We start from the raw sequence: 21,848 nt of genomic DNA, 5'->3' as shown, positions 1-21,848 counted from the left end.
ATAACATTTGATTTGATTTGTAATGAAATCATTTATGTTATAAAGTTATTAAATAATACGTTATTTGATATAGGCTTAGTCAGCTAAACGTATAATAATTGATTGGTTTTACAATAATGTTAAATGAAGTCGGATAAACATTTTTAATAGGCAGGTCACATGTGAGGTATATATAATATCATATATGATACATTTTACCCCACTACATTACCTAAGGGACAAGCTTATCTGAATTTAGTCAACACAAATTGATTAAAAAAAAACACAACCATCATTCATTCACTGACATCACAGTGGCACAAGTAACGTTCAGATTAGAGCGGTTTGTATGTTGATGACCACTTATTGGGTGGGTTGTGAATGAGCCAGAGGTGAGAAACAGGCAGGAAGTGGAGGGAACAGACAGGATGTGGAGGGGACAGACAGGATGTGGAGGGGACAGACAGGAAGTGGAGGGGACAGACCATAGAGGTCGATAGAGGGCTCTTCGTTGCATCTTTGCCATATTGGTTTCTGTGACCGCACGGTCAGATCCATTGAAGGCTTTCTCCATTTTAAAGTAGTCCATTTCTTCTTCTACTTCTATGAATTTATTGTAAGGGACAGACAGGAAGTGGAGGGAACAGACAGGATGTGGAGGGGACAGACAGGAAGTGGAGGGGGCAGACAGGAAGTAGGGGGGAAAGAGAGGACGTGGAAGGGGCAGACAGGAAGTGAAGGGGGCAGACAGGATGTGGAGGGGACTGTTTGAATTGTGGCTAACTGTGAAGTGTTTTCCGATCGGAAATGCTAAGTGTTGAAATACTAAGTGTTGAAATGCTAAGTGTTGAAATGCTAACTCTTCCTGGTCTAAGTAATAAGCGTCGTTGGTCTCACCGAAGGCGGCAGTCAAGGCAGGGTCCATGGTAGGTTGTCCATCTCCAGAGGGAAGATCCAGGCGGGTGAAATCTCGGCTTTTGTCGTTGTTGTATTTCACATTCAGGCTGGTCAGCTTGGAGAACTCCACACGCAGAGTGCAGCACGCGTTATAGATGTTCTGGCCATCTAAAGTCTAGAGAGAGAGAAAGAGAGGGGGTGTTAGATCAACAAATAGATTGGACAGACATTCATTATATATACAAAATAGTACATTTCAGGATAATTGGCACATAAACATGCCTGAGTATCTCTCTGAGTGACCACCATAAACATGTCTGAGTATCTCTCAGAGTGACAACCATAAACATGCCTGAGTATCTCTCTGAGTGACCACCCTAAACATGTCTGAGTATCTCTCTGAGTGACCACCATAAACATGTCTGAGTATCTCTCAGAGTGACCACCATAACATGTCTGAGTATCTCTCTGAGTGACCACCCTAAACCTGTCTGAGTATCTCTCTGAGTGACCACCATAAACATGTCTGAGTATCTCTGAGTGACCACCCTAAACATGTCTGAGTATCTCTCTGAGTGACCACCCTAAACCTGTCTGAGTATCTCTCTGAGTGACCACCCTAAACATGTCTGAGTATCTCTCTGAGTGACCACCCTAAACATGTCTGAGTATCTCTCTGAGTGACCACCCTAAACATGTCTGAGTATCTCTCTGAGTGACTACCCTAAACATGTCTGAGTATCTCTCTGAGTGACCACCCTAAACATGTCTGAGTATCTCTCTGAGTGACCACCATAAACATGTCTGAGTATCTCTCAGAGTGACCACCATAAACATGTCTATCTCTCTGAGTGACCACCCTAAACATGTCTGAGTATCTCTCTGAGTGACCACCATAAACATGCCTGAGTATCTCTCTGAGTGACCACCATAAACATGTCTGAGTATCTCTCTGAGTGACCACCCTAAACATGTCTGAGTATCTCTGAGTGACTACCCTAAACATGTCTGAGTATCTCTCTGAGTGACCACCATAAACATGTCTGAGTATCTCTCTGAGTGACCACCATAAACATGTCTGAGTATCTCTCTGAGTGACCACCATAAACATGTCTGAGTATCACTCTGAGTGACCACCATAAACATGTCTGAGTATCTCTCTGAGTGACCACCATAAACATGTCTGAGTATCTCCCTGAGTGACCACCATAAACATGTCTGAGTATCTCTCTTGGTGACCACCATAAACATGTCTGAGTATCTCTCTTGGTGACCACCATAAACATGTCTGAGTATCTCCCTGAGTGACCACCATAAACATGTCTGAGTATCTCTCTTGGTGACCACCATAAACATGTCTATCTCTCTGAGTGACCACCCTAAACATGTCTGAGTATCTCCCTGAGTGACCACCATAAACATGCCTGAGTATCTCTCTGAGTGACCACCATAAACATGTCTGAGTATCTCTCTGAGTGACCACCCTAAACATGTCTGAGTATCTCTGAGTGACTACCCTAAACATGTCTGAGTATCTCTCTGAGTGACCACCATAAACATGTCTGAGTATCTCCCTGAGTGACCACCATAAACATGTCTGAGTATCTCTCTTGGTGACCACCATAAACATGTCTATCTCTCTGAGTGACTACCCTAAACATGTCTGAGTATCTCTCTGAGTGACCACCATAAACATGTCTGAGTATCTCCCTGAGTGACCACCATAAACATGTCTGAGTATCTCTCTTGGTGACCACCATAAACATGTCTATCTCTCTGAGTGACCACCCTAAACATGTCTGAGTATCTCCCTGAGTGACCACCATAAACATGCCTGAGTATCTCTCTGAGTGACCACCATAAACATGTCTGAGTATCTCTCTGAGTGACCACCCTAAACATGTCTGAGTATCTCTGAGTGACTACCCTAAACATGTCTGAGTATCTCTCTGAGTGACCACCATAAACATGTCTGAGTATCTCCCTGAGTGACCACCATAAACATGTCTGAGTATCTCTCTTGGTGACCACCATAAACATGTCTATCTCTCTGAGTGACTACCCTAAACATGTCTGAGTATCTCTCTGAGTGACCACCATAAACATGTCTGAGTATCTCCCTGAGTGACCACCATAAACATGTCTGAGTATCTCTCTTGGTGACCACCATAAACATGTCTTCACACAGGGTCCCAGTGAAGAATGAAGTGCATCATTATAGTCTAGTGCAGAGGAAAAAACTACTCCCATCATCAGAAAACCACAGTGTTTTAAAGTAATGACAGAATATGTGTCACTACAGTTACTGTACCACTCAACAGGCTCCTCTGTAGATTAGCAGTTACTGTACCACTCAGAGGATATAAAACAACAAGCTCCTCCGTAAAGCAGTTACTGTACCACTCAGAGAATATAGAACAACAAGCTACTCTGTAGAGCAGTTACTGTACCACTCAGAGAATATAGAGAATATACTCAGAGAATATAGAACATCAAGCTAGGTTAGGTTACTGATTCAAAGTGACAAGGTTTGATTAACAAATGGCATCCCATTCCCTACAAATTGCACTACTTTTAACCAAATCAAATCACATTATATTATATTTGTCACATGCGCTGAATACAACTGGTGTAGACTTTACCGTGAAATGCTTGATTACGAGCCCTTCCCAACGATGCAGAATACAAATAATAATACGAATAAAATAGTAACACTAGGAGTAAAATAGAATACACAAGAATGGAGCTATATACAGGAAGTACCAGATCAATGAGCTGCTATACACAGGAAGTACCAGATCAATGAGCTGCTATATACAGGGAGTACCAGATCAATGTGGAGCTATATACAGGAAGTACCAGATCAATGAGCTGCTATATACAGGGAGTACCAGATCAATGTGGAGCTATATACAGGAAGTACCAGATCAATGTGGAGCTATATACAGGGAGTACCAGTACCAGATCAATGTGGAGCTATATACAGGAAGTACCAGATCAATGTGGAGCTATATACAGGAAGTACCAGATCAATGTGGAGCTATATACAGGGAGTACCAGATCAATGTGCAACTATATACAGGAAGTACCAGATCAATGTGGAGCTATATACAGGAAGTACCAGATCAATGTGGATCTATATACAGGGAGTACCAGTACCAGATCAATGTGGAGCTATATACAGGGAGTACCAGATCAATGTGGAGCTATATACAGGAAGTACCAGATCAATGTGGAGCTATAAACAGGAAGTACCAGATCAATGTGGAGCTATATACAGGAAGTACCAGATCAATGTGGGGCTATATACAGGAAGTACCAGATCAATGTGGAGCTATATACAGGAAGTACCAGATCAATATGGAGCTATATACAGGGAGTACCAGATCAATGTGGAGCAATATACAGGAAGTACCAGATCAATGTGGAGCTATATACAGGAAGTACCAGATCAATGTGGAGCTATATACAGGGAGTACCAGATCAATGTGGAGCTATATACAGGGAGTACCAGATCAATGTGGAGCTATATACAGGGAGTACCAGATCAATGTGGAGCTATATACAGGAAGTACCAGATCAATGTGGAGCTATATACAGGGAGTACCAGTACCAGATCAATGTGGAGCTATATACAGGGAGTACCAGATCAATGTGGAGCTATATACAGGATGTACCAGATCAATGTGCAACTACATACAGGAAGTACCAGATCAATGTGGAGCTATAAACAGGAAGTACCAGATCAATGTGGAGCTATATACAGGAAGTACCAGATCAATGTGCAACTATATACAGGGAGTACCAGATCAATGTGGAGCTATATACAGGAAGTACCAGATCAATGTGGAGCTATATACAGGGAGTACCCATACCAAATCAATGTGGAGCTATATACAGGGAGTACCAGATCAATGTGGAGCTATATACAGGGAGTACCAGATCAATGTGGAGCTATATACAGGGAGTACCAGATCAATGTGGAGCTATATACAGGGAGTACCAGATCAATGTGGAGCTATATACAGGGAGTACCAGTACCAAATCAATGTGGCGCTATATACAGGAAGTACCAGATCAATGTGGAGCTATATACAGGGAGTACCAGATCAATGTGGAGCTATATACTGGGAGTACCAGATCAATGTGGAGCTATATACAGGGAGTACCAAATCAATGTGGAGCTATATACAGGGAGTACCAGATCAATGTGGAGCTATATACAGGAAGTACCAGATCAATGTGGAGCTATATACAGGGAGTACCAGATCAATGTGGAGCTATATACAGGAAGTAACAGATCAATGTGGAGCTATATACAGGGAGTACCAGATCAATGTGGAGCTATATACAGGGAGTACCAGATCAATGTGGAGCTATATACAGGGAGTACCAGTACCAGATCAATGTGGAGCTATATACTGGGAGTACCAGATCAATGTGGAGCTATATACAGGGAGTACCAGATCAATGTGGAGCTATATACTGGGAGTACCAGATCAATGTGGAGCTATATACAGGGAGTACCAAATCAATGTGGAGCTATATACAGGGAGTACCAGGACAATGTGGAGCTATATACAGGGAGTACCAGATCAATGTGGAGCTATATACAGGGAGTACCAGATCAATGTGGAGATATATACAGGGAGTACCAGTACCAGATCAATGTGGAGCTATATACTGGGAGTACCAGATCAATGTGGAGCTATATACAGGGAGTACCAGATCAATGTGGAGCTATATACAGGAAGTACCAGTACTGGTACTGATGGTGTAGACTATATTACATGGATTTATTGTGATGGTGGAGGCTATATTACATGGATTTATTGTGAAGGTGGAGGCAGACTATATTACATGGATTTATTGTGAAGGTGGAGGCTATATTACATGGATTTATTGTGAAGGTGGAGGTTATATTACATGGATTTACTGTGAAGGTGGAGGCAGACTATATTACATGGATTTATTGTGAAGGTGGAGGCTATATTACATGGATTTATTGTGAAGGTGGAGGCTATATTACATGGATTTATTCTTTTTTTTTTAAATGTAATGTTCCAAAGGTCTGCATCAGTGTCTTGTAGGCTGTGTGTGGAAGCCAGGAGATGCTAAATGTGTTTATGTTAATTAACGGCCAATTACCGTGAGACCGGCAGTTATTTGCTTAACAATCACCGGCTGACAAAATGTCATGACCGCCACAGCCCTATCTGTGCAAGCTTTAAGAACATACCCTGGTGTTCTGTCTATAGGATTGTTAACCTGTTTAAATGTTTTGCTCACATCCACCACGGAAAGCGAGATCAGACAGTCATCCGGAAAAAACAGGGACTTTCACGCAAGGCACAGTGTTTTATATTCCTCGTTTGGGAGTTCTGCATCGCTGGGCAACTCCCGGTTGGGTTTCCGTTATGCGTCTGCAAAGCCCTGCCACGTACGACGAACATCAGAGCAGGTGTAATAGGATTCCACCTTCCACCTAAGTTGTCCTTTTGCATGTATGACAACTCGTCGAATGGTCGTAGCAATCAGGGGCCATAGAGAATCATCGGGTGACATTTACGACCGACCCCTAGGTCCCATTAGAGGTCTGAAGCAACGTTCATTAAATTAAATCCCTGATGATGAACGACTATCAGGCCACTGCTGGGTCCACTATCAGGCCACTGCTGGGTCCACTATCAGGCCACTGCTATGTCCACTATCAGGCCACTGCTGTGTCCACTATCAGGCCACTGCTGGGTCCACTATCAGGCCACTGCTGTGTCCACTATCAGGCCACTGCTGGGTCCACTATCAGGCCACTGCTGCATCCACTATCAGGCCACTGCTGCATCCACTATCAGGCCACTGCTGGGTCCACTATCAGGCCACTGCTGGGTCCACTATCAGGCCACTGCTGTGTCCACTATCAGGCCACTGCTGGGTCCACTATCGGGCCACTGCTGGGTCCACTATCAGGCCACTGCTGCATCCACTATCAGGCCACTGCTGTGTCCACTATCAGGCCACTGTTGGGTCCACTATCAGGCCACTGCTGTGTCCACTATCAGGCCACTGTTGGGTCCACTATCAAGCCACTGTTGGGTCCACTATCAGGCCACTGCTGCATACACTATCAGGCCACTGTTGGGTCCACTATCAAGCCACTGCTGGGTCCACTATCAGGCCACTGCTGGGTCCACTATCAAGCCACTGCTGCATCCACTATCAGGCCACTGCTGTGTCCACTATCAGGCCACTGCTGTGTCCACTATCAGGCCACTGCTGTGTCCACTATCAGGGAGGGAGCAACTCACAGCCCAATCACCACAACAGGGTCTTATTGATCACAACAGGGTCTTATTGACCACAACAGGGTCTTATTCACCACAACAGGGTCTTATTCACCACAACAGGGTCTTATTCACCATTACAGGGTCTTATTGACCACAACAGGGTCTTATTCACCACAACAGGGTCTTATTGACCACAACAGGGCTTATTCACCACAACAGGGTCTTATTCACCACAACAGGGTCTCATTGACCACAACGGGGTCTTATTGACCACAACAGGGTCTTATTCAACACAACAGGGTCTTATTCACCACAACAGGGTCTTATTCACCACAACATGGTCTTATTCACCACAACAGGGTCTTATTCACCACAACAGGGTCTTATTCACCACAAAGGGTCTTATTTTCAATTCTGATTGCAAAACATTTTGATATGGGTGTTCCCTAATGAATATGACCCAGCCCTAACCTTCATACAACATCCATTCTCATCCATAAGACCAAGAGTTGAACTGTATCAACATAATTAAAATGTTTACAAACAAACAAGCTCCCTCTACTTCACCTTCGCCCCCTGGGGCTCTACTTCACCCTCACCTTCGCCCCCTGGGGCTCTACCTCACCCTCACCTTCGCCCCCTGGGGCTCTACCTCACCCTCACAGCCTGGGGCTATACTTCAACCTAGCCCCGTGGGGCTCTACTTCACCCTCATCTTTGCCCCCTGGGGCTCTACTTCACCCTCGCCCCTGGGGCTCTACTTCACCCTCACCTTCGCCCCCTGGGGCTCTACCTCACCCTCACCGCCTGGGGCTATACTTCAACCTAGCCCCGTGGGGCTCTACCTCACCCTCATCTTTGCCCCCCTGGGGCTCTACTTCACCCTCGCCCCCTGGGGCTCTACTTCACCCTCACCGTCTGGGGCTCTACTTCACCCTCACCTTCGCCCCCTGGGGATCTACTTCACCATCACCTTAGCCCCGTGGGGCTCTACTTCACCCTCACCTTCGCCCCCTGGGGCTCTACTTCACCCTAGCCCCGTGGGGTTCTACTTCACCCTAGCCCCGTGGGGCTCTACTTCACCTTCGCCCCCTGGGGCTCTACTTCACCCTCACCTTCGCCCCCTGGGGCTCTACTTCACCCTAGCCCCGTGGGGCTCTACTTCACCCTAGCCCCCTGGGGCTCTACCTCACCCTCACCTTAGCCCCCTGGGGCTCTACTTCACCCTCGCCCCCTGGGGCTCTACTTCACCCTAGCCCCCTGGGGCTCTACTTCACCCTCGCCCCTTCCCATTCTCTCTGCAACGCTAGGTTCGGGATGTGTCCCAAAGGGCACCCTAGTACCTATTTAGTGCACCAAAGTAGTGGGCCAGATATATTGTTAGTGTGGGGGAAGACATGGCAGCAGTACAACAGAACACAGTCAGAGCAGAGGGGCTCTACTTCACCCTAGCCTCCCTGGGGCTCTACTTTACCCTAGCCCCCTGGGGCTCTACTTCAACCTAGCCCCGTGGGGATCTACTTCACCCTCACCGTCTGGGGCTCTACTTCACCCTCGCCCCATGGGGCTCTACTTCACCCTAGCCCCCTGGGGTTCTACTTCATCCTAGCCCCCTGGGGCTCTACTTCACTCTACTTCTGTGGGCTCTACAGCAAGGGATGAAATGAAAGAAGCCAGACAGATAGGGTTGCAAAATTCCAGAAATCCTGGTTGGAATAATTCAGATATCAGTAGGGAATAAGCAGGAAAACCAGAATCGTCCAACCAGGATTTCTGGAAAACGAGGGAAATTTGGGGAAAATACTGGAATACCCTACAGACAGTAAAACACACTGTCCAACCTCTCCTTCTCCAAGATCAGAGGTAGACAGCATGTTTAGCTTGTGTGTTTGTCCCGTGAATACAGGTGTGCCTGCAAGCTTGTAGCGTCATACCCAAGAAGAGGCTGTAATCGCTGCCAAAGGTGCTTCAACAAAGTACAGAGTAAAGGGTCTGAATACCATTATGGCGTATTGTGATGTCATTTTTGGGAAAAAACTAATTAAACCATTTTAGAATAAAGCTGTAACGTAACAAAATGTAGGAAAAGTCAAGGGGTCTGAATACTTTCCGAATGCACCGTATACAGGGGGAACCAGTACCGAGTCGATGTGCAGGTTATTGAGGTAGATATGTACATATAGCTAAATATAAAAGTATATAAAGTTATATAAAGGGATAAAGTGACTAGACAACAGGATAGATAGAGTAGCAGCAGTGTACAGTCGTGGCCAAAAGTTTTGAGAATGACACAAATATTAATTGCCACAAAGTTTGCTGCTTCAGTGTCTTTAGATATTTTTGTCAGATGTTACTATGGAATACTGAAGTATAATTACAAGCATTTCATAAGTGTCAAAGGCTTTTATTGACAATTACATTAAGTTGGTGCAAAGACTCAATATTTGCAGTGTTGACCCTTCTTTTTCAAGACCTCTGCAATCCGCCCTGGCATGCTGTCAATTATAACGTCTGGGCCACATCCTGACTGATGGCAGCCCATTCTTGCATAATCAATGCTTGGAGTTTGTCAGAATTTGTGGGGTTTTGTTTGTCCAACCGCCTCTTGAGGATTGACCACAATTTCTCAATGGGATTAAGGTCTGGGGAGTTTCCTGGCCATGGACCCAAAATATCGATGTTTTGTTCCCCGAGCCACTTAGTTATCACTTTTGCCTTATGGCAAGGTGCTCCATCATTCTGGAAAAGGCATTGTTCGTCACCAAACTGTTCCTGGGTGGTTGGGAGAAGTTGCTCTCGGAGGATGGTTGGTACCATTCTTTATTCATGGATGTGTTCTGAGGAGAAATTGTGAGTGAGCCCACTCCCTTGGCTGAGAAGCAACCCTACACATGAATGATCTCAGGATGCTTTACTGTTGGCATGACAGGACTGATGGTAGTCTTCGCCGGACAAGCTTTTTTTTCCGGATGCCCCAAACAATAGGAAAGAGGATTCATCAGAGAAAATGACTTTACCCCAGTCCTCAGCAGTCCAAGCCCTGTACCTTTTGCAGAATATCAGTCTGTCCCTGATGTTTTTCCTGGAGAGAAGTGGCTTCTTTGCTGACCTTCTTGACACCAGGCCATCCTCCAAAAGTCTTTGCCTCACTGTGCATGCAGATGAACTCAGACCTGCCTGCTGCCATTCCTGAGCAGCTCTGTACTGGTGGTGCCCCGATCCCGCAGCGGAATCAACTTTAGGAGAATATCCTTGTCTGTGAAGCCCTTTTTGTGCAACGCAATGTGCTGGGTAGAGTCCAGTGTGTTGGGTAGAGTCTAGTGTGATGGGTAGAGTCTAGTGTGTTGGGTAGAGTCTAGTGTGTTGGGTAGAGTCCAGTGTGTGGGTAGAGTCCAGTGTGTTGGGTAGAGTCTAGTGTGTTGGGTAGAGTCTAGTGTGATGGGTAGAGTCCAGTGTGATGGGTAGAGTCCAGTGTGATGGATAGAGTCTAGTGTGTTGGTAGAGTCCAATGTGATGGGTAGAGTCCAGTGTGATGGGTAGAGTCCAGTGTGATGGGTAGAGTCTAGTGTGTTGGTAGAGTCCAATGTGATGGGTAGAGTCCAGTGTGATGGGTAGAGTCCAGTGTGATGGGTAGAGTCCAGTGTGATGGGTAGAGTCTAGTGTGTTGGTAGAGTCCAATGTGATGGGTAGAGTCCAGTGTGATGGGTAGAGTCCAGTGTGTTGGTAGAGTCCAGTGTGTTGGGTAGAGTCTAGTGTGCTGGGTAGAGTCCAGTGTGCTGGGTAGAATCCAGTGTGTTGGTAGAGTCCAATGTGTTGGGGTAGAGTCCAGTGTGTTGGGGTAGAGTCTAGTGTGTTGGGTAGAGTCCAGTGTGATGGGTAGAGTCCAGTGTGTTGGTAGAGTCCAGTGTGTTGGGTAGAGTCCAGTGTGTTGGGGTAGAGTCCAGTGTGTTGGGTAGAGTCCAGTGTGTTGGGGTAGAGTCCAGTGTGTTGGGTAGAGTCCAGTGTGTTGGGTAGAGTCCAGTGTGTTGGGGTAGAGTCCAGTGTGTTGGGTAGAGTCCAGTGTGTGGGTAGTCCAGTGTGTTGGGGTAGAGTAAAGTGTGTTGGGTAGAGTCCAGTGTGATGGGTAGAGTCCAGTGTGTTGGGTAGAGTCCAGTGTGTTGGGTAGAGTCCAGTGTGTTGGGTAGAGTCCAGTGTGTTGGGGTAGAGTCCAGTGTGATGGGTAGAGTCCAGTGTGATGGGTAGAGTCCAGTGTGATGGGTAGAGTCCAGTGTGTTGGGTAGAGTCCAGTGTGTGGGTAGAGTCCAGTGTGTTGGGTAGAGTCCAGTGTGTTGGGGTAGAGTCCAGTGTGTTGGGTAGAGTCCAGTGTGTTGGGGTAGAGTCCAGTGTGTTGGGTAGAGTCCAGTGTGTGGGTAGTCCAGTGTGTTGGGGTAGAGTCCAGTGTGTTGGGTAGAGTCCAGTGTGATGGGTAGAGTCCAGTGTGTTGGGTAGAGTCCAGTGTGTTGGGTAGAGTCCAGTGTGATGGGTAGAGTCTAGTGTGTTGGTAGAGTCCAATGTGATGGGTAGAGTCCAGTGTGTTGGGGTAGAGTCCAGTGTGTTGGGTAGAGTCCAGTGTGTTGGGGTAGAGTCCAGTGTGTTGGGTAGAGTCCAGTGTGTGGGTAGTCCAGTGTGTTGGGGTAGAGTCCAGTGTGTTGGGTAGAGTCCAGTGTGATGGGTAGAGTCCAGTGTGTTGGGTAGAGTCCAGTGTGTTGGGTAGAGTCCAGTGTGATGGGTAGAGTCTAGTGTGTTGGTAGAGTCCAATGTGATGGGTAGAGTCCAGTGTGATGGGTAGAGTCCAGTGTGTTGGTAGAGTCCAGTGTGTTGGGTAGAGTCTAGTGTGCTGGGTAGAGTCCAGTGTGCTGGGTAGAGTCCAGTGTGTTGGTAGAGTCCAATGTGTTGGGGTAGAGTCCAGTGTGTTGGGGTAGAGTCTAGTGTGTTGGGTAGAGTCCAGTGTGATGGGTAGAGTCCAGTGTGTTGGTAGAGTCCAGTGTGTTGGGTAGAGTCCAGTGTGTTGGGGTAGAGTCCAGTGTGTTGGGTAGAGTCCAGTGTGATGGGTAGAGTCCAGTGTGATGGGTAGAGTCTAGTGTGTTGGTAGAGTCCAATGTGATGGGTAGAGTCCAGTGTGATGGGTAGAGTCCAGTGTGTTGGTAGAGTCCAGTGTGTTGGGTAGAGTCTAGTGTGCTGGGTAGAGTCCAGTGTGCTGGGTAGAGTCCAGTGTGTTGGTAGAGTCCAATGTGTTGGGGTAGAGTCCAGTGTGTTGGGGTAGAGTCTAGTGTGTTGGGTAGAGTCCAGTGTGTTGGGGTAGAGTCCAGTGTGTTGGGTAGAGTCCAGTGTGTGGGTAGTCCAGTGTGTTGGGGTAGAGTCCAGTGTGTTGGGTAGAGTCCAGTGTGATGGGTAGAGTCCAGTGTGTTGGGTAGAGTCCAGTGTGTTGGGTAGAGTCCAGTGTGTTGGGTAGAGTCCAGTGTGTTGGGTAGAGTCCAGTGTGATGGGTAGAGTCTAGTGTGTTGGTAGAGTCCAATGTGATGGGTAGAGTCCAGTGTGATGGGTAGAGTCCAGTGTGTTGGTAGAGTCCAGTGTGTTGGGTAGAGTCTAGTGTGCTGGGTAGAGTCCAGTGTGCTGGGTAGAGTCCAGTGTGTTGGTAGAGTCCAATGTGTTGGGGTAGAGTCCAGTGTGTTGGGGTAGAGTCTAGTGTGTTGGGTAGAGTCCAGTGTGATGGGTAGAGTCCAGTGTGTTGGTAGAGTCCAGTGTGTTGGGTAGAGTCCAGTGTGTTGGGGTAGAGTCCAGTGTGTTGGGTAGAGTCCAGTGTGATGGGTAGAGTCCAGTGTGATGGGTAGAGTCTAGTGTGTTGGTAGAGTCCAATGTGATGGGTAGAGTCCAGTGTGATGGGTAGAGTCCAGTGTGTTGGTAGAGTCCAGTGTGTTGGGTAGAGTCTAGTGTGCTGGGTAGAGTCCAGTGTGCTGGGTAGAGTCCAGTGTGTTGGTAGAGTCCAATGTGTTGGGGTAGAGTCCAGTGTGTTGGGGTAGAGTCTAGTGTGTTGGGTAGAGTCCAGTGTGATGGGTAGAGTCCAGTGTGTTGGTAGAGTCCAGTGTGTTGGGTAGAGTCCAGTGTGTTGGGGTAGAGTCCAGTGTGTTGGGTAGAGTCCAGTGTGTTGGGGTAGAGTCCAGTGTGTTGGGTAGAGTCCAGTGTGTTGGGTAGAGTCCAGTGTGTTGGGGTAGAGTCCAGTGTGTTGGGTAGAGTCCAGTGTGTGGGTAGTCCAGTGTGTTGGGGTAGAGTCCAGTGTGTTGGGTAGAGTCCAGTGTGATGGGTAGAGTCCAGTGTGTTGGGTAGAGTCCAGTGTGTTGGGTAGAGTCCAGTGTGATGGGTAGAGTCCAGTGTGATGGGTAGAGTCTAGTGTGTTGGTAGAGTCCAATGTGATGGGTAGAGTCCAGTGTGATGGGTAGAGTCCAGTGTGTTGGTAGAGTCCAGTGTGTTGGGTAGAGTCTAGTGTGCTGGGTAGAGTCCAGTGTGCTGGGTAGAGTCCAGTGTGTTGGTAGAGTCCAATGTGTTGGGGTAGAGTCCAGTGTGTTGGGGTAGAGTCTAGTGTGTTGGGTAGAGTCCAGTGTGATGGGTAGAGTCCAGTGTGTTGGTAGAGTCCAGTGTGTTGGGTAGAGTCCAGTGTGTTGGGGTAGAGTCCAGTGTGTTGGGTAGAGTCCAGTGTGTTGGGGTAGAGTCCAGTGTGTTGGGTAGAGTCCAGTGTGTTGGGTAGAGTCCAGTGTGTTGGGGTAGAGTCCAGTGTGTTGGGTAGTCCAGTGTGTTGGGGTAGAGTCCAGTGTGTTGGGTAGAGTCCAGTGTGATGGGTAGAGTCCAGTGTGTTGGGTAGAGTCCAGTGTGTTGGGTAGAGTCCAGTGTGTTGGGTAGAGTCCAGTGTGTTGGGTAGAGTCCAGTGTGATGGGTAAAGTCCAGTGTGATGGGTAGAGTCCAGTGTGTTGGGTAGAGTCCAGTGTGTGGGTAGAGTCCAGTGTGTTGGGTAGAGTCCAGTGTGTTGGGGTAGAGTCCAGTGTGTTGGGTAGAGTCCAGTGTGTTGGGGTAGAGTCCAGTGTGTTGGGTAGAGTCCAGTGTGTGGGTAGTCCAGTGTGTTGGGGTAGAGTCCAGTGTGTTGGGTAGAGTCCAGTGTGATGGGTAGAGTCCAGTGTGTTGGGTAGAGTCCAGTGTGTTGGGTAGAGTCCAGTGTGTTGGGGTAGAGTCCAGTGTGTTGGGTAGAGTCCAGTGTGTGGGTAGTCCAGTGTGTTAGGGTAGAGTCCAGTGTGTTGGGTAGAGTCCAGTGTGATGGGTAGAGTCCAGTGTGTTGGGTAGAGTCCAGTGTGTTGGGTAGAGTCCAGTGTGTTGGGTAGAGTCCAGTGTGTTGGTAGAGTCCAGTGTGTTGGGTAGAGTCCCGTATGTGGGTAGAGTCCAGTGTGTTGGGTAGAGTCCAGTGTGTTGGGTAGAGTCCAGTGTGTGGGTAGAGTCCAGTGTGCTGGGTAGAGTCCAGTGTGTTGGGTACAGTCCAGTGTGCTGGGTAGAGTCCAGTGTGCTGGGTAGAGTCCAGTGTGTTGGCAAGAGTCCAGTGTGTGGGGGGTAGAGTCCAGTGTGTTGGGTAGAGTCCAGTGTGTGGGGTAGAGTCCAGTGTGTTGGGTAGAGTCCAGTGTGTTGGGTACAGTCCAGTGTGTTCGGTAGAGTCCAGTGTGTGGGTAGAGTCCAGTGTGTGGGTAGAGTCCAGTGTGTGGGTAGAGTCCAGTGTGTTGGGGTACAGTCCAGTGTGTTGGGTACAGTCCAGTGTGTTCGGTAGAGTCCAGTGTGTGGGTAGAGTCCAGTGTGTTCGGTAGAGTCCAGTGTGTTGGGTAGAGTCCAGTGTGGTGGGTAGAGTCCAGGGTGGGTCGAGTTCAGGGTGTTGGGTACAGTCCAGTGTGTAGGGTAGAGTCCAGTGTGTTGGGTAGAGTCCAGTGTGGTGGGTAGAGTCCAGTGTGGGTAGAGTCCAGGGTGTTGGGTAGAGTTCAGGGTGTTGGCTAGAGTCCAGTGTGTTGGGTACAGTCCAGTGTGTTGGCTAGAGTCCAGTGTGTTGGGTACAGTCCAGTGTGTGGGGGGTAGAGTCCAGTGTGTTGGGTAGAGTCCAGTGTGTTGGGGTAGAGTCCAGTGTGTTGGGTAGAGTCCAGTGTGTTGGGTAGAGTCCAGTGTGTTGGGGTAGAGTCCAGTGTGTTGGGTAGAGTCCAGTGTGTGGGTAGTCCAGTGTGTTGGGGTAGAGTCCAGTGTGTTGGGTAGAGTCCAGTGTGATGGGTAGAGTCCAGTGTGTTGGGTAGAGTCCAGTGTGTTGGGTAGAGTCCAGTGTGTTGGGCTAGAGTCCAGTGTGATGGGTAGAGTCCAGTGTGATGGGTAGAGTCCAGTGTGATGGGTAGAGTCCAGTGTGTTGGGTAGAGTCCAGTGTGTGGGTAGAGTCCAGTGTGTTGGGTAGAGTCCAGTGTGTTGGGGTAGAGTCCAGTGTGTTGGGTAGAGTCCAGTGTGTTGGGGTAGAGTCCAGTGTGTTGGGTAGAGTCCAGTGTGTGGGTAGTCCAGTGTGTTGGGGTAGAGTCCAGTGTGTTGGGTAGAGTCCAGTGTGATGGGTAGAGTCCAGTGTGTTGGGTAGAGTCCAGTGTGTTGGGTAGAGTCCAGTGTGTTGGGGTAGAGTCCAGTGTGTTGGGTAGAGTCCAGTGTGTGGGTAGTCCAGTGTGTTAGGGTAGAGTCCAGTGTGTTGGGTAGAGTCCAGTGTGTTGGGTAGAGTCCAGTGTGTTGGGGTAGAGTCCAGTGTGTTAGGGTAGAGTCCAGTGTGTTGGGTAGAGTCCAGTGTGTTGGGTAGAGTCCAGTGTGTTGGGTAGAGTCCAGTGTGTTGGGTAGAGTCCAGTGTGTTGGGTAGAGTCCAGTGTGTTGGTAGAGTCCAGTGTGTTGGGTAGAGTCCCGTATGTGGGTAGAGTCCCGTATGTGGGTAGAGTCCCGTGTGTTGGGTAGAGTCCAGTGTGCTGGGTAGAGTCCAGTGTGTGGGTAGAGTCCAGTGTGCTGGGTAGAGTCCAGTGTGTTGGGTACAGTCCAGTGTGCTGGGTAGAGTCCAGTGTGCTGGGTAGAGTCCAGTGTGTTGGGTAGAGTCCAGTGTGTTGGGTAGAGTCCAGTGTGTGGGGTAGAGTCCAGTGTGGTGGGTAGAGTCCAGTGTGTTGGGTACAGTCCAGTGTGTTCGGTAGAGTCCAGTGTGTGGGTAGAGTCCAGTGTGTGGGTAGAGTCCAGTGTGTGGGTAGAGTCCAGTGTGGGGGGTAGAGTCCAGTGTGTGGGTAGAGTCCAGTGTGTTCGGTAGAGTCCAGTGTGTTGGGTAGAGTCCAGTGTGGTGGGTAGAGTCCAGGGTGGGTCGAGTTCAGGGTGTTGGGTACAGTCCAGTGTGTAGGGTAGAGTCCAGTGTGTTGGGTAGAGTCCAGTGTGGTGGGTAGAGTCCAGTGTGGGTAGAGTCCAGGGTGTTGGGTAGAGTTCAGGGTGTTGGCTAGAGTCCAGTGTGTTGGGTACAGTCCAGTGTGTTGGCTAGAGTCCAGTGTGTTGGGTACAGTCCAGTGTGTGGGGGGTAGAGTCCAGTGTGTTGGGTAGAGTCCAGTGTGGGTAGAGTCCAGGGTGTTGGGTAGAGTCCAGTGTGGGTAGAGTCCAGGGTGTTGGGTAGAGTCCAGTGTGTGTTCATGAAGTCAGTTCAAGAGAGTTGGTGCTAAATAGGGTCAATGCAGATAGTCCTGGTAGCCATTAGAATAGCTATTTAGCGGTCTTGTTTAGCGGTCTTGTTGGTTCAGTTGGCCCAGGGCCGTCCAGGTTTGGCCGGAGTAGGCCGCCATTGTAAATAAATATTTGATATTAACTGCTTCTACCTGAACACATCAGGACAGAAATAGACAGACAGTAGATAATGCTCTAGAAGTGCTGCTCCTCCTCTGGTTTAGAGGATCAATCCTATTGTTATCCATGTAGCCTCCAGAGAAACAGACATTTCAACACCATACGTTCCCGGTAGTACAAACAGAGCTATGCCTTTTTTTCATGTCAATATGAAGTGGAGTGTTTTGACAACGTGCTGTGGTGGTCATTTATAGAGTCAGTACGTACCACTTTGGCGTGGTGGGCATTCATCGGGTCAGCATATTGTAGCAGGGCCTGGAACTGGTTGTTCTTGGTGAAAGTGATGATCTTCAGCACTGTCCCGAACTTAGAGAAGATCTATGGAGACAAAACGGGAAAAAAAACAAGTTCATATGAACATGTCTCTTATGCTACTTGGCACCATAGAGGAGAGCATTATTCCAGAACTCGGGATGAGAAGAATTTTCCCCCTTTTACTATGTGAAGTACTTTGAGCATCCTTCAATCAATGAATCAGTCAATAACTCAACCAGTCATCTAATCAGTGGTCCAGGGTAGAAGAGGTTAGAGATCAGAGTTACCTGGTGTAGGGTCTCCAGTGATAGGGGTTAGAGGTTAGAGGTCAGGGTTGCCTGGTGTAGGACCTCCAGTGGTCCAGGGTAGAAGAGGTTAGAGATCAGAGTTACCTGGTGTAGGGTCTCCAGTGATAGGGGTTAGAGGTTAGAGGTCAGGGTTGCCTGGTGTAGGACCTCCAGTGGTCCAGGGTAGAAGAGGTTAGAGATCAGAGTTACCTGGTGTAGGGTCTCCAGTGATAGGGGTTAGAGGTTAGAGGTCAGGGTTGCCTGGTGTAGGACCTCCAGTGGTCCAGGGTAGAAGAGGTTAGAGATCAGAGTTACCTGGTGTAGGGTCTCCAGTGATAGGGGTTAGAGGTTAGAGGTCAGGGTTGCCTGGTGTAGGACCTCCAGTGATATGGGGTTAGAGGTTGGAGGTCAGAGTTACCTGGTGTAGGGTCTCCAGTGATAGGGGTTAGAGTTCAGGGTTACCTGGTGCAGGACTCCAGAGGTCAGCGGTCAGGGTTACCTGGTGTAGGACCTCCAGTGATAGGGGTTAGAGGTCAGAGGTCATGGTTACCTGGTGTAGGACCTCCAGTGATAGGGGTTAGAAGTCAGAGTTCAGGGTTACCTGGTGTAGGGTCTCCAGTGATAGAGGTTAGAGGTCAGGGTTACCTGGTGTAGGGTCTCCAGTGATAGAGGGTAGAGGTCAGGGTTACCTGGTGTAGGGTCTCCAGTGATACAGGGTAGAAGAGGTGAGAGGTCAGAGGGTAGAGGTCAGGGTTACCTGGTGTAGCACCTCCAGTGATACAGGGTAGAAGAGGTGAGAGATCAGAGGGTAGAGGGGTTACCTGGTGTAGCACCTCCAGAGATACAGGGTAGAAGAGGTTTTCTACGATGATGCGCAGCACGGGGCTCTGTCCTGGCATCAGGGTTCCGTCACCGCCAGATGCTGAACCACCCAACGCCACTGCATTGACTGCCTGCAATGCTGCCTGAACTCTCTGTTAGGGGGAGGAGGAGAGGGGGAAGAGAGGGAGGAGAGGGGGAAGAGAGAGAGGAGAGGAGAGGGGGAAGAGAGAGAGGAGAGGGGGAAGAGAGGGAGGAGAGGGGGAGAGAGGGAGGAGAGGAGAGGGGGAAGAGAGAGAGGAGAGGGGGAAGAGAGGGAGGAGAGGGGGAAGAGAGGGAGGAGAGGGGGAAGAGAGGGAGGAGGAGGAATGAGAGAGGAGGGGAGGGGGAGAGAGAGAGAGAGAGGGGGAGAGAGAGAGAGGAGAGGGGGAGAGAGAGAGAGGAGAGGGGGAGAGAGAGGAGAGGAGAGGGGGGGAGAGGGAGGAGAGGAGAGGGGGAGAGAGGGAGGAGGGGGATGTTGGGTTTAATACCCCAAACAAACAGTAATCCTAAATTATATAACTTTTTAACTTATTCTCATAATGTTGCTCAGCTCACCACATAGTATATACACATTGGGTTTACCATGACAACAAACAATCAATAATATATAACACACATTGGGTTTACCATGATAACAAACAATCAATAATATATAACACACATTGGGTTTACCATGACAACAAACAATCAATAATATATAACACACATTGGGTTTACCATGACAACAAACAATCAATATATATATATATATATTGGTCATCCATTGTGTGTGTTGTAACGTGATACTCTACAGTGGCTAGAAACAACTGACCAGGGTGGACTGGACCAGCCTGTTGATGGAAAGGTCCTATCACAAACACAACTGACCAGGGTGGACTGGATGGACCAGCCTGTTGATGGAAAGGTCCTATCACAAACACAACTGACCAGGGTGGACTGGACCAGCCTGTTGTTGGAAAGGTCCTATCACAAACACAACTGACCAGGGTGGACTGGACCAGCCTGTTGATGGAAAGGTCCTATCACAAACACAACTGACCAGGGTGGACTGGACCAGCCTGTTGTTGGAAAGGTCCTATCACAAACACAACTGACCAGGGTGGACTGGACCAGCCTGTTGATGGAAAGGTCCTATCACAAACACAACTGACCAGGGTGGACTGGATGGATGGACCAGCCTGTTGATGGAAAGGTCCTATCACAAACACAACTGACCAGGGTGGACTGGACCAGCCTGTTGTTGGAAAGGTCCTATCACAAACACAACTGACCAGGGTGGACTGGATGGACCAGCCTGTTGATGGAAAGGTCCTATCACAAACACAACTGACCAGGGTGGACTGGACCAGCCTGTTGATGGAAAGGTCCTATCACAAACACAACTGACCAGGGTGGACTGGATGGACCAGCCTGTTGATGGAAAGGTCCTATCACAAACACAACTGACCAGGGTGGACTGGACCAGCCTGTTGATGGAAAGGTCCTATCACAAACACAACTGACCAGGGTGGACTGGACCAGCCTGTTGATGGAAAGGTCCTATCACAAACACAACTGACCAGGGTGGACTGGACCAGCCTGTTGATGGAAAGGTCCTATCACAAACACAACTGACCAGGGTGGACTGGACCAGCCTGTTGTTGGAAAGGTCCTATCACAAACACAACTGACCAGGGTGGACTGGACCAGCCTGTTGCTGGAAAGGTCCTATCACAAACACAACTGACCAGGGTGGACTGGATGGACCAGCCTGTTGATGGAAAGGTCCTATCACAAACACAACTGACCAGGGTGGACTGGATGGACCAGCCTGTTGATGGAAAGGTCCTATCACAAACACAACTGACCAGGGTGGACTGGACCAGCCTGTTGTTGGAAAGGTCCTATCACAAACACAACTGACCAGGGTGGACTGGACCAGCCTGTTGATGGAAAGGTCCTATCACAAACACAACTGACCAGGGTGGACTGGATGGACCAGCCTGTTGATGGAAAGGTCCTATCACAAACACAACTGACCAGGGTGGACTGGATGGACCAGCCTGTTGATGGAAAGGTCCTATCACAAACACAACTGACCAGGGTGGACTGGATGGACCAGCCTGTTGATGGAAAGGTCCTATCACAAACACAACTGACCAGGGTGGACTGGATGGACCAGCCTGTTGATGGAAAGGTCCTATCACAAACACAACTGACCAGGGTGGACTGGACCAGCCTGTTGTTGGAAAGGTCCTATCACAAACACAACTGACCAGGGTGGACTGGACCAGCCTGTTGATGGAAAGGTCCTATCACAAACACAACTGACCAGGGTGGACTGGACCAGCCTGTTGTTGGAAAGGTCCTATCACAAACACAACTGACCAGGGTGGACTGGACCAGCCTGTTGATGGAAAGGTCCTATCACAAACACAACTGACCAGGGTGGACTGGATGGATGGACCAGCCTGTTGATGGAAAGGTCCTATTACAAACACAACTGACCAGGGTGGACTGGACCAGCCTGTTGTTGGAAAGGTCCTATCACAAACACAACTGACCAGGGTGGACTGGATGGACCAGCCTGTTGATGGAAAGGTCCTATCACAAACACAACTGACCAGGGTGGACTGGACCAGCCTGTTGATGTCCTATCACAAACACAACTGACCAGGGTGGACTGGATGGACCAGCCTGTTGATGGAAAGGTCCTATCACAAACACAACTGACCAGGGTGGACTGGACCAGCCTGTTGATGGAAAGGTCCTATCACAAACACAACTGACCAGGGTGGACTGGACCAGCCTGTTGATGGAAAGGTCCTATCACAAACACAACTGACCAGGGTGGACTGGACCAGCCTGTTGATGGAAAGGTCCTATCACAAACACAACTGACCAGGGTGGACTGGACCAGCCTGTTGTTGGAAAGGTCCTATCACAAACACAACTGACCAGGGTGGACTGGACCAGCCTGTTGCTGGAAAGGTCCTATCACAAACACAACTGACCAGGGTGGACTGGATGGACCAGCCTGTTGATGGAAAGGTCCTATCACAAACACAACTGACCAGGGTGGACTGGATGGACCAGCCTGTTGATGGAAAGGTCCTATCACAAACACAACTGACCAGGGTGGACTGGACCAGCCTGTTGTTGGAAAGGTCCTATCACAAACACAACTGACCAGGGTGGACTGGACCAGCCTGTTGATGGAAAATCACAAACACAACTGACCAGGGTGGACTGGATGGACCAGCCTGTTGATGGAAAGGTCCTATCACAAACACAACTGACCAGGGTGGACTGGATGGACCAGCCTGTTGATGGAAAGGTCCTATCACAAACACAACTGACC

The 21,848-nt window shown here is 48.8% G+C and overlaps 1 protein-coding gene across 3 annotated transcripts in view; it reads right to left on the bottom strand.

Moving 5' to 3' along the window:
• ptbp3 (polypyrimidine tract binding protein 3) overlaps positions 1 to 21,848 on the bottom strand; it is a 144,241-nt gene that overhangs the window by 30,618 nt on the left and 91,775 nt on the right. For all 3 annotated transcript variants that reach the window (XM_065007680.1, XM_065007681.1, XM_065007682.1), the window contains 3 exons: positions 18,469 to 18,621; positions 17,313 to 17,423; positions 877 to 1,051 (listed from right to left, as the gene is read on the bottom strand). In XM_065007680.1, the coding sequence (XP_064863752.1) occupies positions 877 to 1,051; positions 17,313 to 17,423; positions 18,469 to 18,621 (439 nt within the window). The remainder of the gene's footprint in view (positions 1 to 876; positions 1,052 to 17,312; positions 17,424 to 18,468; positions 18,622 to 21,848) is intronic.

This window comes from Oncorhynchus nerka, linkage group LG22 (genome assembly GCF_034236695.1).
Source record: "Oncorhynchus nerka isolate Pitt River linkage group LG22, Oner_Uvic_2.0, whole genome shotgun sequence".
NCBI classification, from domain to species: Eukaryota; Metazoa; Chordata; class Actinopteri; order Salmoniformes; family Salmonidae; genus Oncorhynchus; species Oncorhynchus nerka.
The sequence above is the reverse complement of the archived record's forward strand: the minus strand, read 5'-3'. Positions and strand labels throughout refer to the sequence as shown.